General features: G+C 37.3%; 1 protein-coding gene across 1 annotated transcript in view; it reads left to right on the top strand.

Moving 5' to 3' along the window:
- LOC110375993 (phospholipid-transporting ATPase ABCA3) overlaps positions 1 to 15,989 on the top strand; it is a 25,577-nt gene continuing 9,588 nt past the window's right edge. The window contains exons 1-10 of the mRNA XM_021334313.3: positions 1 to 147; positions 12,254 to 12,504; positions 13,515 to 13,843; positions 13,950 to 14,123; positions 14,315 to 14,562; positions 14,645 to 14,755; positions 14,860 to 15,004; positions 15,084 to 15,257; positions 15,502 to 15,714; positions 15,882 to 15,976. Coding sequence (XP_021189988.3) covers positions 12,272 to 12,504; positions 13,515 to 13,843; positions 13,950 to 14,123; positions 14,315 to 14,562; positions 14,645 to 14,755; positions 14,860 to 15,004; positions 15,084 to 15,257; positions 15,502 to 15,714; positions 15,882 to 15,976 — 1,722 coding nt within the window. The 5' untranslated portion in view covers positions 1 to 147; positions 12,254 to 12,271. The remainder of the gene's footprint in view (positions 148 to 12,253; positions 12,505 to 13,514; positions 13,844 to 13,949; positions 14,124 to 14,314; positions 14,563 to 14,644; positions 14,756 to 14,859; positions 15,005 to 15,083; positions 15,258 to 15,501; positions 15,715 to 15,881; positions 15,977 to 15,989) is intronic.

Raw genomic sequence — 15,989 nt, forward strand, 5'->3', positions numbered from 1 at the left:
TCTTTAGTAGATTCCTTATCTTCTATGTAGATATCGGGTATATTATACTTCCCATCCAGTACAATTTTGACGAGTGAACATGTAACAGTTATCATAGATTGTGAAGTGACAATTTACGCACATTATATCGACACACAAAATAAACAGGTGGGTAACATTATCTGTTTTTCTTAAACTGGAAGCTGAAGTTTATACAAACATGTTGAAAAAGCATGCAAACTATGTAAATAAAAGTTGGATAAACGCTAATATGATCTCGAAAAGCCTTTGATCCTGTGCTTGTTTAGGTCCTGATTTATCCGAGTTGACTTAAGGCTCTCAAAATCAAAGGAATATTGATTAAACAGGTTTCGACTTCTAGAAAACAGTACCTTTTCAGTTTGGACATGTTTATGGATATTGTACCAGCAATCAATGAAAAATGCGTCATTCGCTTATAGATAACAAAGGTTTTTAGATAACGCATTTTTTGCATAATGTGCAAACTTGATCGAGAAAAAACCAATGGTACACAAACTTTCATTTAGGTATATATGGTTATTAAAACAAGACTTCTGATTATCTCATTTGATTGCCTTTTCCTAAGATGATAGTGGAATACAACTTGGTGATATAAAATCTATCCCTGGAATCCAAGAGAGAACCTATGTATTATGCTCTTGTTACGGGTACCCTTGAATGGTTATGGCCACAGGTTACTGCTATACAAAACCGCGTATCTAGTTGGACTAAAAAACAGTCCGTTTTAGTTTTTATGATAGGATTATAAGTTGTATGGTTACCTCGAGATAGGATTATTTTCGTAATATCTTAATGTAAGTAGTCTAACTAAATTAAGCTGAGTCAGAATGATGCAAATGTAAATAAGATGTCTAGTAGGTGAAGAGATATGACACCGTTATTAATTGTTGATATTTGATTAGTGAACCCTTACAACGTTACGTTCTTGATGTTCCACGCAAATTTTACTTTCGTAGTTGATTTTGTTTCTTTGTTTACCTACTGCTTCGATCAACTTTGAATTAACTTACAATGACAAATGAAGCTGAAAGAAAGATTTATTACAATAATAAAAGATAAAAAATTACAATGACTTTTGTATGTCCATCATTTGGGCGATGAGCCTCCGCAGTACTTTCCTTGTCTGGCGGTGGATAGAGCTCATTACGAATTTTAATTAGAGTTCGACGTTACTTTTGTATGCAGTGGCGATCAATCCTGACGCATGTCAAGTGTTCGTAGTGCTAACCATACGTGAGATAATAGTGATTAGTTTGGACATACATTTTAAACATACGAATAGTGGATTTGATAATGTTGTAAGTTTAAAAGTAATGAATAGATCCTGGTAGGTAACTGTTTTTGTTTGAGTTTTCAAATAATAATTTTGAAGTTAATACTTTATTTATCAATTTTTAATTTAATAATAGAATCTTTGTTACCATCACCAAAAGGGATTACAGTTGACTTTAGATAACGAATATCGAGGCAATATTTTTGTTTGTACCATAAATAAATTAATGCGTAACGTTGAAAGTACGGCCTGTAGGTATCTGTAAAGTGCAATTAAAAGTTACTTATCATCTACACATATCATTTTAGGAAATGTTGGGACTGATGAAGTGGCGGTAATGATTAATTAATTTAAAAATAGAAAATCAAAGTACAAGCTATAATTGTTCAATTTCGAGAGGGAGTAGTTGCAATGGAAGTTAAAATAAATATCACGTTTTCCTCAATATCTAATGAAGTGTTTAATCAACACTCTACCGAAGTGCGTATACAACTATCTACGTACTAACTAAAGCTGAACGGTCGCTCGGTGCATTCGGTACAAATACTCAATTTCCCACCCGAACCATTATTAACTATTATCAATCAGCGCAATTAGTATTTCTATTCTTGAGCATAGGTTATTCATGTTAATATGCATTTTTATAATTATTTAAATTTATTATTTGAGTTTGTTTAATTTATGTTATTTATCTGACTACTTAAATGTAGCGTCTAAACGGATTTAACACCTATATATTTACATATTATATACATAAACGCGTTGTCTACAAAGTAACTACGCGGTGCCTACGAGGCTACTACGCTGTGCCTACAAGCTTACTACGCGATGCCTACGAGAGCGCTACGAAACGATTAGGCATTTTTTTCAAACGACCGTTGGCGCTTTGACTTGTACTGCATCATTGAACAGGAGAATAAAAAAATGGGGAACAAATATAATGACCACCATAAAATGCTTTGATACCCTAAGTTTTGCAACCAGAAATATCTACTGAACACCAGAAAAACAAAGTCTAAAAATGTAATAGTACCAGCTATTTTAGTCACGACTTCACTTTAAATTGTATTCGACCACCAAATTTAGTAAATGATCACCAAATCTTGACGACCAAATTAATGTATTATTTTTGACTAAATAAGTCACTGTGATTGCCATAAAATGTAGGCTTATTACCAAATAAGGTATTATGATGCCATATTAAGTTTTTTTATGGCAATCTGCCGTATTTGACGGCAATTTCTGCCAGACTCGCGTAGCTAGTGACGACACATGGGAAAATATGAAACAGAAAAAGAAAAATATATAGAAATTAATGTAAGAAAATAATTCCAACTTTTCTGGTGGAGGATATCGAGCCTGCAACAAAATACATACACTATAATTAATGAATTTGCTAAAATTAACTTAGTACACAAGTAATTATATACACATTACATATTACCATTATGAAAGATATAAACACTGTTACAATTTAACATTATTAGAAGAAATAAATCTAACAAAAGCATTTACCATTAGAGGGTTAGGAAAGAATGAAAGAAGATGACGAACATTTACCGGGTATTGAATTTTTAGTTTAGCAATGACACGATCAAAAGAGAAAGCATCATTCAGGGGCAATTAAGAAAGATATGGTCAAGCGTGCCTTCATCTAGACCACATTCACAGAGTGAGGAGTCCCGAACTCTTATTTTGTTTAAGAAAACTGGGAGCAACAGTGACCAATACGTATTCTGCAGATAACGGAAATAACGGTCTTGGATACTTTTTTATGTTTATAGAACCAAGGCTTCGCAGGAATGGATGGTTGAATAGAGGCAAACAGACCACCTTTCATCTTACTGGACTCGGACCAGTCAGTTTGCCAGGACTGGAATAGGTCTGATTTAGCTTTGTGAGCCAGGTCATAGATCTGCACCGAGTAGTGTTTTTTATCAGCCATGCTGCTACTAATCGCACCTTTGGCTGATACATCCGCAATTTCATTACCTCTAATACCAACATGACTAGGAATCCATACCAATACAATCTCCACGCCCTTTGTAGAGCACAAAAGCAATACTGATTTAATTTCAACGATAATTGGGCTACGGAGATGGTCCTTAAACGAATTTTTAACAATCGCATCCAGGGCACTTTTGAATCAGTGAAAACCACTGCTTTTTAATAGCAGGGTGAGAGGAGATAAATAAACATGCCTCGAGGATCCCAATGCACTCTCCCGTGAACACCGATGACTCAGGAGGACATTGAAATTGGAGAAATATCTGAGAGTTAGAGTTGTATACGGCAACACCAGTCTTTCCATCAGTGGTTAATTTTGAAGCATCCGTATAGAATTTATAATAATCAGGCCACTTGTCATTTATAGTGCAGAAAATGGGCATTTGCGTTTGCAGTGTCTTTCCTAATGTCAATATAGGAGACATTTGGCACAAAGTTACACGTGTCAAAGGAGCAGGAATACAAGGGAAGTTTATCTTGCTGAGAGATTAAGGAGTTATCCTTAATTTCAAGGATTTTTCGAAAGGAATTAACTAAAAGAGGAGGGGCTTTATGTCTCCAGTAATCACTCTGCCTGCATAGGCCTTCAAGAGTTGACAGCCTAGGCAGAAGCAGGTGCTCACTGAGGAAATAAGTCTTGTAAAGAAACTTGTCGGCTAAATACTGTCTACGGATGAGAAGAGGGGGTCGCCACTCTCCACTTGCAAGGTGTTTTTAGGGTGGACCTCATGCACCCTAAAACGATTCTAAGAGATTTAGCCTGAATGGCCTCCAGCTTAGCAATAGCAACTTTATTACAGGGTTCAAATAAGAAGGAGCCGTAATCAAGCAAGCTTCTTATTGTAGCATTATATACCAATTTTAGGGTGAAGGGGTGAGCACCCACCAGACTCCTGCTAGCGCACGAAGCATATTAAGTTTTTCTCGCACTTAAGGCTAATGTAGTTGAGATGAAACACCCTGACAATTTAGAGTCCAATATAACCCCAAGAAATTTCACATTATTAACAACTTCAATGGGAGATTCTTCAATTTTAAGGTTGACATGAGGAACAGTACGCTTACGTGTAAAACAACCGCAGAGCTTTTTGGAGCAGACAGTACAAGGCCATGGTCAATTAACCACTGATTTAAGGAATTGAGTGATATTTGCATGGACTCACTAGCTCTTTCAATAGATGAAGTAGGGATGTACAAACACAGATCATCCGCATATTGAAGAATCTGACAATCCAAGTTGAGGGAATCATGAAGATCCGAGGTGTAAATATTATAAAGTAGCGGACTAAGAACGGACCCTGAGGAAGCCCACGCCAGACCGTTCTACAATCGGAATCTTCTCCAGGGATACGAATCTTGACCCTACGACCAGAGAGCAGGTTACATGTACAATGCAGCATCCATTCAGAAACACCCAGCTTCCGTAGTTTTTCCCTGAGAACCGAAAGAAGGACATTATCGTATGCCGCTGTTATGTCTAGGAAGACCGCTAAAACCGATTCATCTCTACTGAATGCTATCCGGGTATCAGTTGTCAGGATGCTAACACTGTCCATGGTACCTGCCCCCTTTTGGAAGCCAAACTGCGACTTAGATAAAACACCTCGGCTCTCCACAAACCACTCCAATCGGTTTTTAATAAGATGCTCCATAATTTTGCCTATGACTGGAGAAAGGGCAATAGGACGAAAGTGATCTGGACTATCCGGGGATTTCCCAGGTTTCAATATGGGGATGATCAACTGTGTTTTCCAGCTATCAGGGATATATGACAGAGTGAAGCAAGTATTCATGATGTCCAACAAGTATTGGCGTCCGCAGGCACCCAACTTCTTATAAAAAGAATATGGATGGCCGTCGATACCAGGTGCAGTGTCCTTGACATGCTGGAGCACGGCATTGAGTTCATTAATGGAAAAGGGGGCTTCCAACGGGTCTACCGACATGACCTCACTACTGGGAGCAGAAGGGCATTCTGTTACAAAAGGGACAGACGAAGGGGCTAACTTGTAAAGAAAAGAATCTGCTAGGTCAATGGGGATAGTTGAAGAATTTTGAACAGAACAACCACGTTTAAATCTTCTAAAGTTTTGCCAAATCATGGAAGAAGGAGTGGAGGGGGAAAGCGAAGAACAGAATTTTTTCCAACCTTCATATTTCTTTTTCTTAAATAGGCGTCTGGATCTCGCAACAATCCGGTTATATTCCACCAGGTTTTCAATAGCCATGTTGAGAGCATAGCTCTGTTCAGCTTCATTGCGGAGTTTGATGATGCTGGTGCATTCGCGGTCCCACCAGGGCGGGGATGATATTTTTCCAGAAGCCGAATTCTTAAGAGGTATGCTCTCATCAGCGGCTGATGAAATGGCATCAGAAAGTTGCGAAATACAGACGTCAAGGTTGTCAAAAGACACCTGGGGCAAGGTATGGATTGCGTCCTCAAGGATCTGAGAGTACAGGTCCCACCTAGCATCAGACAGCCTGCCCAACAAACAAACTACTCTTATAAAATTATATGTTTAAGGTCTAATTTCTTATAGTTGCTTTAAAATCGCTTTCATTATGTCAATGTTCCTTATTATGGCACAATATAAGAAGATTTGGCTAATATTACCTTTACTCTTATAATTTGGTTGGGTTAACCACAACAAGTCCAAATTACATGATTATAATAAGGATTGAAAATGTGTTATTCTCATAAGCGCATTTACAATGCTTTTAAGCCTTATAATATTCAAAACCCTATAAAAGCTTTTCATTTGGCTAACTGTTCTTATAATAGAAATACATAAGCTAACTATGATACTTTTAAACTCATAGGAGCATTTCATAAGATGTCTACCCAACAAACAATATTCTGCATTTTATATGGTCTTTACAAGAATGAACGCAATCCATAATCACTTACATAGTCATTAAATACTTATACTTATAGTCATAAACCCGATACCAACAAATAACTTGAGGGTTCCGTCAATGATTTTATGGAAGATGACAATGAAGTTAAGGAAATGAGTCAAGAAGAATATAACGGTAGTGGTAGTGAAGAAGACATACATTTTCAACTAAATTTGAGTTGAATAAGATGGATATCGGCGGTGATGTCAAAAACTGGGCAGTAAAAAATAATATTTCACAATGGCTTTGAGTGAGATCTATTAAAAATATTACAATCTATTTATTAAAATATCTATTTATATACTTTTTTTAATTAGCCTATGCTGCCTTAATTAGCCTTATTTTTTATTACTATTGAGAAATGTGTAATAAAATTATGGATTACAATATTCACATTCATTTTCAATAAAGATCATAAATCAAATACTCTTTACAATTTTGACCAAAATAAGAAAGTGAATAGTAGCAAAACTTCTATTTTTTCACGACCAATCACAAAGTGTGAAGGGGTATGTTTGACAAAGTCTGATATTCGCAATGAAAACATTTTCTTCGTACGATAAAATGTGTCAAATTCCATGGCCATCTCTTGTTTTGGACGTGAGATCTTCTCCGTAAATACAACCATTGTGATAATACCTAAAATGTAATATAGCTAATATTAATAGATACAGCTACGGAATGATGAAAGGAACCCTAACGGTAGATAAAATGGCGATAGCAGATGGAATAAATGTTGCCATTACAGAGCTTATAATCTTATAGATTTCTAATAGACGTTGTGAGAATGATATTACCCTTGTAAAAGCGTTATACAAAACATGCCTTAATAATTATTCACATTTTTACGTCAAAACTACTGAAATTCAAGGGCGCGTTGATATAATTACACTTTTTGTACCACATTTTATCATACGTTTGAATTCCCACACAGTTTTCTCAATAAACAAGCACAATATACTCTCGGATTCAGGTACACTAAAAAAAATAAATGAAATTAATCATGGCTCTTGTTTTCTTTAAAATACTCGTTGACGCTGCCAAACTGTGAAAAATCACTCAACAAAACACTTGTTGCAGAATCTCAAACACTGATTTTTAGGCGAATAGCTTTAAAATAGAATTTGTCTTGCTGCTATAAGTTTTACTCCCTTGTTGCTCGCCATTATAAAACATGTATAAGGTTGGTTGGCTTTTTAAGAGCAAATCCTTTTGCTTTTATTAGTTTGACTCCCTTATCGCTTGCTATAATAAAGTACATATAAGAAAAAGAAGCTGACAATAAAGCAAATACAAGGGGGGTTTGAGGTTATTGTTCTTGTAATTTGTGCCCAAACGCACCCTTATTAGCGTTAATACGGCTTTTATAAGAAATTTATTTTTGGCATTTTTAACCACTATGAGAGGATTTTTTGTTTGTTGGGTGTACTTTAAAAGAGGGGGGCTTTCCTTTTGCGGAAGGCACCTAGTGGTGAGAGTAGTACATATAGGATAGTGGTCACTACCATGTGTTAGGTTAAGCCTTTTCCATACCATATCAGCGGCCAAACGGGCTGAACACAGTGTTAGATCTAAACAACTTAGCGATTGTCCAGGTCTAGGAAGGCGCGTGAAAGATCCATCATTGATAACACATAACCCCAAGTCATCCAGCAGATTCACTAATTCATTACCCGCACTATCACAATGGTCAGATCCCCACAGAGAGTGGTGGCAGTTGAAATCACCTAGAAAAATTACAGGATAAAATAAAGAGCAAATAGAACGTATATACTGGAAACAAGAGGAATCAGGAGAGGGTATATAGACAGAAATAACATTAACACCGACAATATTAACACCTACGGCATTAATCTCATCTCCGTGAGGGGGAAGGGATAAGGGGGAAAATGGGAGAACATTATTAACCAGTATAGCCGCTCCGCCATAACCGTCAAGACGGTCATCCCGAAGCACGCTATACCCAGCCATATTAAACACGAGATGTGGCTTTAGCCATGTTTCAGAAATTGCAAACAATGCCGGTTTGTACTGATTAATTAAATGAGCAATTTCATTTTTTTTTGGGATCAGACTTCTGGTATTCCACTGTAGAAGATGGAATGTGCTGAGATTTAATGGAGCTTATTAAATTTGTGGCAACGTGGTCAGGTAAAGGAAAGTTAACAAGTAAGGAGGATAGTAAACGTATAATAGATTGTATGGTCTGTACATGATCTTTTTCAGAAGGAGGAGAATCTAGAAGAGCACAACCATTAGGCGAAGGGGAGAACGAGAAGCTATTAATAATGTCCTGGTGAGCCCTTCGGTCATAGCCAGGCTGCAGCGAGGGGTGAGGTTTAGGGCGGGTCAAAATAGTTTTTTTGTAGGATGATGAAGTGGAGGGTTGGGAGTGAGAAATGTAATTAGGGGGAGGGGGACGTGGGGAGCGAGGTTCCTGTGTGAGAATCTGATGAATAGTCTGAGTGATAGGGCTGAAGCCGTAACATCTGCAAAGGAACGGAAGGAAGGGGCATGAATTCTGGCAGCTTCAGAGTAGGAAATGTTGTCTTTGGCCATGGACGCTTTGATATTTTTCTGACGGATAAACTCTGGGCAGTGTCTGCTATTAGCGGGATGAGAGCCAGAGCAATATAAACATTTGGGATCCTCAACAGAGCAACCGTCCCCAAGGTGATCCCCACCACAACGGAAGCATCGTGGCTTAGACCTGCAATTGGGTCTAGTGTGCCCGTATTTGCAGCATGCATAACATTGAACAGTGGGTAGTTATATGTCTCCACAGGAGCGAATTATAAAACAAAAGACGCGATCCGGGAGGACCTGACCATCAAATGTGACGACCACGCTTGATGTAGGGACCCACCCGACTTACCTTCATTGACAACCCTCCTATTTAAGCGTCTCACCTTCAACATTTTAGCATGGGGGGACTTAAGATTATCGATGACCTCTAATTCTGACCAATCAGTTGGTACACCCTTCACTACCCCCATCCTTGTGATGTTGAAGGTGGGAATAGTAGAAACAAAACCTTTGAGCTTAATAGCTGGGCTTTCAATAAAGATATTAGCATCCTCATGGCTTTCAAACTCCACCGAGATCTTATTTCTGCCAATTCTCTTGATCCCGCCTAATTTAATATTCTTAATGTTTAATTTTTGCATTAATTGACCAAATCTTATGGGGTGAAGGGTGGATCCAGAAGTGGAGTCTGAATCCGTGAAGGAAACATATACCAGATATGGCTCCCTATCTAAGTTGGTATATTTGGAACGTGACACCAATGATGGAGGGGTGACTCGGTCGCGTTTTGTAGCATTAACATTATTAACATCAGTAACATCCTCGTCCTGACTAGGATGCTTTCTCTTATGAGTTGAAGTTTCCGCTTCCATTGCCTCAAATTTAGACAATGGGACGGTCATTACTGTTTCAATTGCAGAAGTACATGAGGGGTCGGGAGGGCGTCCCGGCGGCCCCTGTTTGTCCGCCATGTTTATTTATTGGCATACGCCAACGTCGCACAAAATTAATTAAAATACAAGACTACTTACAGATGAAATGATGAAATGATGAATAATGAAACACAAATCTACATATAAAACACACTCAAAACTAAGCAGGCACCACAGAAAACACCAAAAAAGCACAAATATAGCTCAAAATTTGCGTTGAGAAGAAAACCACATGTGAACACCACCAACTCAAAATTCGAATCCCTCCCATATTAAGTTATGTGTCCGGCTTGCAATGCATGCGTGAGTGTCAGTATGACGAGTGACAGGGGAAAATGGAAGAAAATGACATATTGCGCCGACGCCAAGTAAAATTGGGAACAGGGCAGGAGAAAGAAGAAGAAGAATGTGTTTCTCAATACACTCTTATCGCACTGTTTAGAGGCATGCAATAGACAATTTTCCACGCTAGTGCAGGAAAAGGGTCCCCATAATGTTATTACATTTATTTTATCAGGCCGAACTTATTTTTTTGGAGTCAGTTTACTTAAACAGGATAGCAAGATGTAAAAACTTTTTTGATGATCATTTACTACTTTTGGTGATCATTTACTACTTTTGGGATAACAATGATTTTTTGGACTCATTTTGCTTAAATAGGATAGCAGAATTTAAAAACTTTGGTTAACATCTTACTTTAAAATGGTGGTTTAATTTTGGTGATCATTTACTATTTTTGGCTTACGCATGATTTATTTTGGAGTAATTTCACTTAAATAGGATAGCAAAGTGTTAAAACTTTGGTGATAGTTTTACATTTAAATGCGAGTTTAATTTTGGTGATCATTTACTATTTTTGTCTGCTGTTTGTTACTATATCTGGTGATCAGTTAAACATAAGCCAAAAAATGTGGTGTCGATTCGATTCGACTAGGTCCTAGTGTGAATAGAGGAATGGCAAATTAATGGCAAATTAATTTCGGTAATGGCAAATTTAAGGGTACACTTTTCAGAAAATGAAGAGTAGGTAAAATGTTGTAAAAGTAAAAGACGTTGATGCATCATATATGAAGCAGCCTAAAACAGGACTTGAGAAAGACGGTAGTAATGACCATTTGTACAATATAAATAAATTGTCGTAACAGGTAAACTGAACGTAAGAGATGAATCACGTTTTTTTACCCGACTGCCAAAGAAGGAGGGTAATGTTTTTCGAGTGTATGTATGTATGTATGTATGTATGTATGTATGTATGTCTGTTCCTTTGTGACCTCCTGTAGCCTAAACGGCTTGATGGATTTTGATGTATGAGGTATCGTTAGATTTGTCTTGATTACGGGAGTGTCATAGGATACATTTTATCCTAAAAGTCCCACGGGATATTTTTTCTTTTCCCTTTAAAAAAATATGTATGCGGTATCATTAGATTCATTTCAATCACGGGAGTAATAATTAATATAGGATACGTTTTTTCTCAAAATTCCCACGGGAACATGTTAATTCTGCGTCAACGCAAAGCAACTCATGCGTTAGCAAGCAAAAAGATAGGGCGTGGCCTGGCATGCGGCGCGCGGCGCGGTGCGGAGGGGGATATGCTCGAGTATACAGCCCGAATGCGGGCACACGCATAAGGGCACACGTCGTTGACGGTCTTCAGCAGTAATGACTCACCTAATTCTTTTTCTTCTTCACTACCAACAGTCCAGATTGGCGGTAAATTTATGTTGCGGAGTAACATCACTCGTAATCTAAAGCCAAATGTCGTCGAAATAATTTAAAATGGTACTTACATATACATAGTCTTCTACATCTACAACATTTTCGTTAAATAAAACAGCTAAAAGTTATAAATAAAAGAATTATTATTAAAAACAAAATACCCGACTGCACACTAAAAAAAGAGTAAAACAAGCCCCACAATAATATTTAATTTATAAATATTGATGGAAAGCATCGCAGGCGGGGACCACCTTGACCGCCACCAACGAAAATTCTGCTAAATGGTGCACAACCGAAATGACTATAAATAAGCCTCTGTTGGTCCCCGCCTGCGATGCTTTCCATCAATATTTATAAATTAAATATTATTGTGGGGCTTGTTTTACTCTTTTTTTAGTGTGCAGTCGGGTATTTTGTTAGATAGGTAGATAAGGATAGCTGTCGGTACAGGCCTTCGAAGATTATTATTTGATTTCCTTTATTTATATTATGTAATGCTTTGTAATACAGGCGACATTGTCTTTCTCAGTGCAGTTCGTCATCAAAACAATGACCTGTTACCCAAGTGGTGTTCATGTGGTATTCATGTAGGTTTTATTGTTGCAGATATGAATGATTCCTTTATTACGCACTATATAATAACTACTAAAAACTAATTTGTCATCATGACATTGGTTATTGAAAACAGGATTGAAAGACAAATTGTAGCTGTACTTAGTACTTATCTGTCTTAATTTATTTATCTTTAATTTATTCGTAATCAGGAAGAAAATTAAGCGTATCGAATAGAGTGATAACAATGAAAGAACGAATCAATTAAAAATGTACGTGGTTCGAAAAACGCCAGATTTCCTATATTTTATTATTAATGACGCAGGAGGAGGACGATACCGAGATGAGATTAGAAACGAGGCACGCTAGTGCCGCCACCAAGTTCCGCCTGCTCATGTGGAAGAACTTTCTGCAGCAATGGAGACATCGCCTACAAACTGTCGTAGAGCTATTCCTGCCAGTCGTGACGATGGCGCTGGTGCTCATCCTTCGGTGGCAGATACCGCCTTACCAAATCGATACACTCACTTACCCCGCGTTGCCAGCCCACACACTAAACTACTCTACCAATATCCTGTAAGTTACAACAAAATATTTTTCTTTTAAATTTCTAATATCCAACGTTTTTCATCTTCATCCAACCAATTTCATCAACTCGTATGCTTATTTATCTTAATCCACCTTAAAAAATCCATCAAGCTTCTTGCTCGGCAATCAATAAGGCAATCAGATTCAGTTGTGTGCCTTTAAATATACAGATATTGTAAAGATAGCGCATTTATAATTATAGCTAGGTCCTACTAACTTGCTCCACTATAAACATTTAACAACAAACATTTATTTACGAACATTTTATTCTCGGTCAGCATTCAACAATTTTTAGAGAGGTATATTCAGGTCAGGATGTGTGTTTATCAAATAATCTTTGAAGTTCATACATATCCTTTATCATATCTAAAAGCTAATTCTTTTGCTAAACATACTGTAAAATTATAGAATGTAATCTGTATGTTTTGTCAATTTTGGTGAGTAAGCAATAGATAAAACAGAGATGTAAATATCGATTAGGTACAGTTAAAGATTGCCGAAGTTACAATCGCGGTAATTTATGAAAGGATCAAATAAACATAAGGATTATAAGGATTACGTATTATAAGGATTTGATGATTTCCTCAGAACATTAAATGCAAATATTACTTGTCGCCTTCAATCATTGCAGGTTTTCATTTCTAGAGACTATAGCTGCTGAAAGTTTCACTGAATGCCTTTTGCTAAAAAAAACTTCCTTTGGTTTCGGCACGATTCAAAAAGCTTGGCGTTATTTTTAAATATTGCTACAATAAATAAATTTCGAATATGAGAATTTCCGTTTATTATTAAAAGTTATGCAATTTAAATATACAACGAGCATCTGGAATATTAAAACTCATAGTTACTCTTATGTCTATGCACGTATATGTTTATGTAGTCGTATATGTTTTCATTCGGGAAGACATTTGCTATTTATACTCCCTCTATAAGCCGAGATGAGGCGATTATTAAATCTCGTGGTTACAATAGTCCCTAATGTTTAATTCATTTTTCAGTTATGCCATGAATATGGAAGAATTATCAATTGCATACTCCCCGGCAAGTCCAGTGTTAGATGATGTGATGAGAACTGCTGTTATTAATTTACTAACAGCCAATATGAAAGATCTGATTCCTATTTTTATTGATAACCTACCACCGGGGATAGCCAATATAACATTTCCACCAGATGTGAACTTAAATACGTCGGTCATTGAGGAGTTCGTGAAGTCACGAATACGGGTCGTACCTTATAACAGCAGTTATGAAATAAGAGGGATTTACATTGACGAAGAAACTACACGCAGCATTATCGCTGCCGTCGAGTTTGACGATAAACTATATGGTATGAATAAACTCAAGATTGCTTACACAAGATTGCTTACACTTACCTTTTTACAGCTGTTGTTATACAGGTAATGTTACAATCAGCGGCTTCTGATCTATTTCAGGAGCAGAACAGTTGTCAAATAATTTATCTTATTCGCTACGTTTTCCTGAGAGACCCCGTCTCAATTCGTTTTTCCAAACTGGAGGGCGCACCTGGAGATCTGACGGAGTATTCCCGGTTTTCGAAGTGCCTGGGCCTAGATTTCCTCACTCGTGGGAAGGTGGTAATGACCCAGGTAAATATTTCAATGAACTATATTTATTCGCTTTAGGACTCCTGGCAAACACTAATTAAAAAATATATTAACTTTGTTTAAAATAAAAACAAGTAAGGTATCGAAACTAACGAAAATAAGGTATTGTTAGGATTAGGTACATACTTCAATTGATCAAGTATCGTGTTAACTACAATAAATATTGTGCACAGGTTACGTTAACGAAATGTTCGTGGCACTTCAACAAGTTATATCAACGGAGCTGGTGTCAAGGGCAACCGGGTTGGACTTGAAGTCATTTAGGGTGAACATACAGAGGTACCCGCACCCGCCGTACCTTCACGACCAGTCAGTCGATCTGCTGCAGTTCATGTTCCCCCTGTTCATCATGTTGAGCTTCAGCTACACTTCCGTCAACATTGCACGGGCGGTCACAGTTGAGAAGGAATTGCAATTAAAGGTAGATAGTAATTAATTCCAAGGTACAACCTTGGAAGATACCAATGACAATAACCTTGCTAATTTTTATAATGTTGTTTTAGGAAACTATGAAAATTATGGGTCTCCCCACATGGTTGCACTGGACAGCATGGTTTGTTAAACAGTTTATCTACCTATCAATCACAGCTGTTCTGCTAGTTGTGTTGCTAAAGGTAAGATTATCAAAATTAATATAGGGATAGATACTTACGTATTTTAGATTTTATAATAACTTATTTACTGTACTACAGATTCTTACTATACTTATTGTTTTTAGGTAAATTGGTTTACTAACGACGATGGCTTCAGCGAATATGCTGTATTTACTAATACACCTTGGACGGTTTTGCTATTGTTCTTGATACTGTATTTATCTTGCGCGATATTTTTTTCTTTCATGGTAAGCAGTATATTTTCAAAAGGTATGCTTTCTTCTTATTTCTTTTTAATTTAACAACCTACATTAAGGTATTTAACAATATGTTATTTTTTGTGGTAAAGGTAGTACGGCCGCGTTGTTTATGGCGGTGGCATGGTTCCTCACTTACATCCCTGCTTTCCTCCTGGCCATGGATATCAATATGTCGACTGCGGTGCAGGTCATCACGTGCTTCAGTATTAACTCTGCGATGTCCTATGGTTTCCAACTAATGCTCGCTAAGGAAAGCACTGGAGGTAATTAATTACGAGAATTTTATTATACGATCCACTTAAAATAAGTGCAACAATAATGATCTGCTCCAAAGTTTGTTTGATTTGAATTTGTTGCACCGCTTCACACGTAACACGATTCGAACAAGATGGAGTGCGAGTGGCGGTAATTGAAGTCGATGTGCCACATTAGCGTAGGAGAATAAATTCTAACATAGCGACTGGACTAAGTGCTAAATTGCTTTACTGAACGTATTCGCTCAATTAGGGCTGCAGTGGGGCGACTTCATGACGTCACCAGGGACGGACACCACGCGCTTGGTGTTCGGCCACGTGGTCATCATGCTGGTAGTGGACTGCCTCATCTACATGCTGATCACCCTCTACCTTGAACAAGTGCTACCGGGACCCTTCGGGACTCCCAAACCTTGGTACTTCCCCTTCCAGTTGCAGTTCTGGTTCCCAAATTATAAATCGAAAGGTAAGATATTTTGTAGAGTACAAGCAAACGTAATTTATGAATCAAATTAGTAATTTAAAATAGTCATTGTTACAAGCATTAATGTCATAGCAATAATCATTATGCTACAAAGTCGAATTATCTTTGTAATAAAATCCAATGACTCAGAAATGCTATGATTTTTTTAGATGCTGGATTAAATTTCGAAAATGATAACAGTGAATTTGATGATATTATAAAAGAAAAGGATCCCACAGACCACGAAGTTGGTGTTAGAATGCAAGTAAGTAATGATA

Source organism: Helicoverpa armigera, chromosome 2 (genome assembly GCF_030705265.1).
Source record: "Helicoverpa armigera isolate CAAS_96S chromosome 2, ASM3070526v1, whole genome shotgun sequence".
In the NCBI taxonomy this organism is placed as follows: domain Eukaryota; kingdom Metazoa; phylum Arthropoda; class Insecta; order Lepidoptera; family Noctuidae; genus Helicoverpa; species Helicoverpa armigera.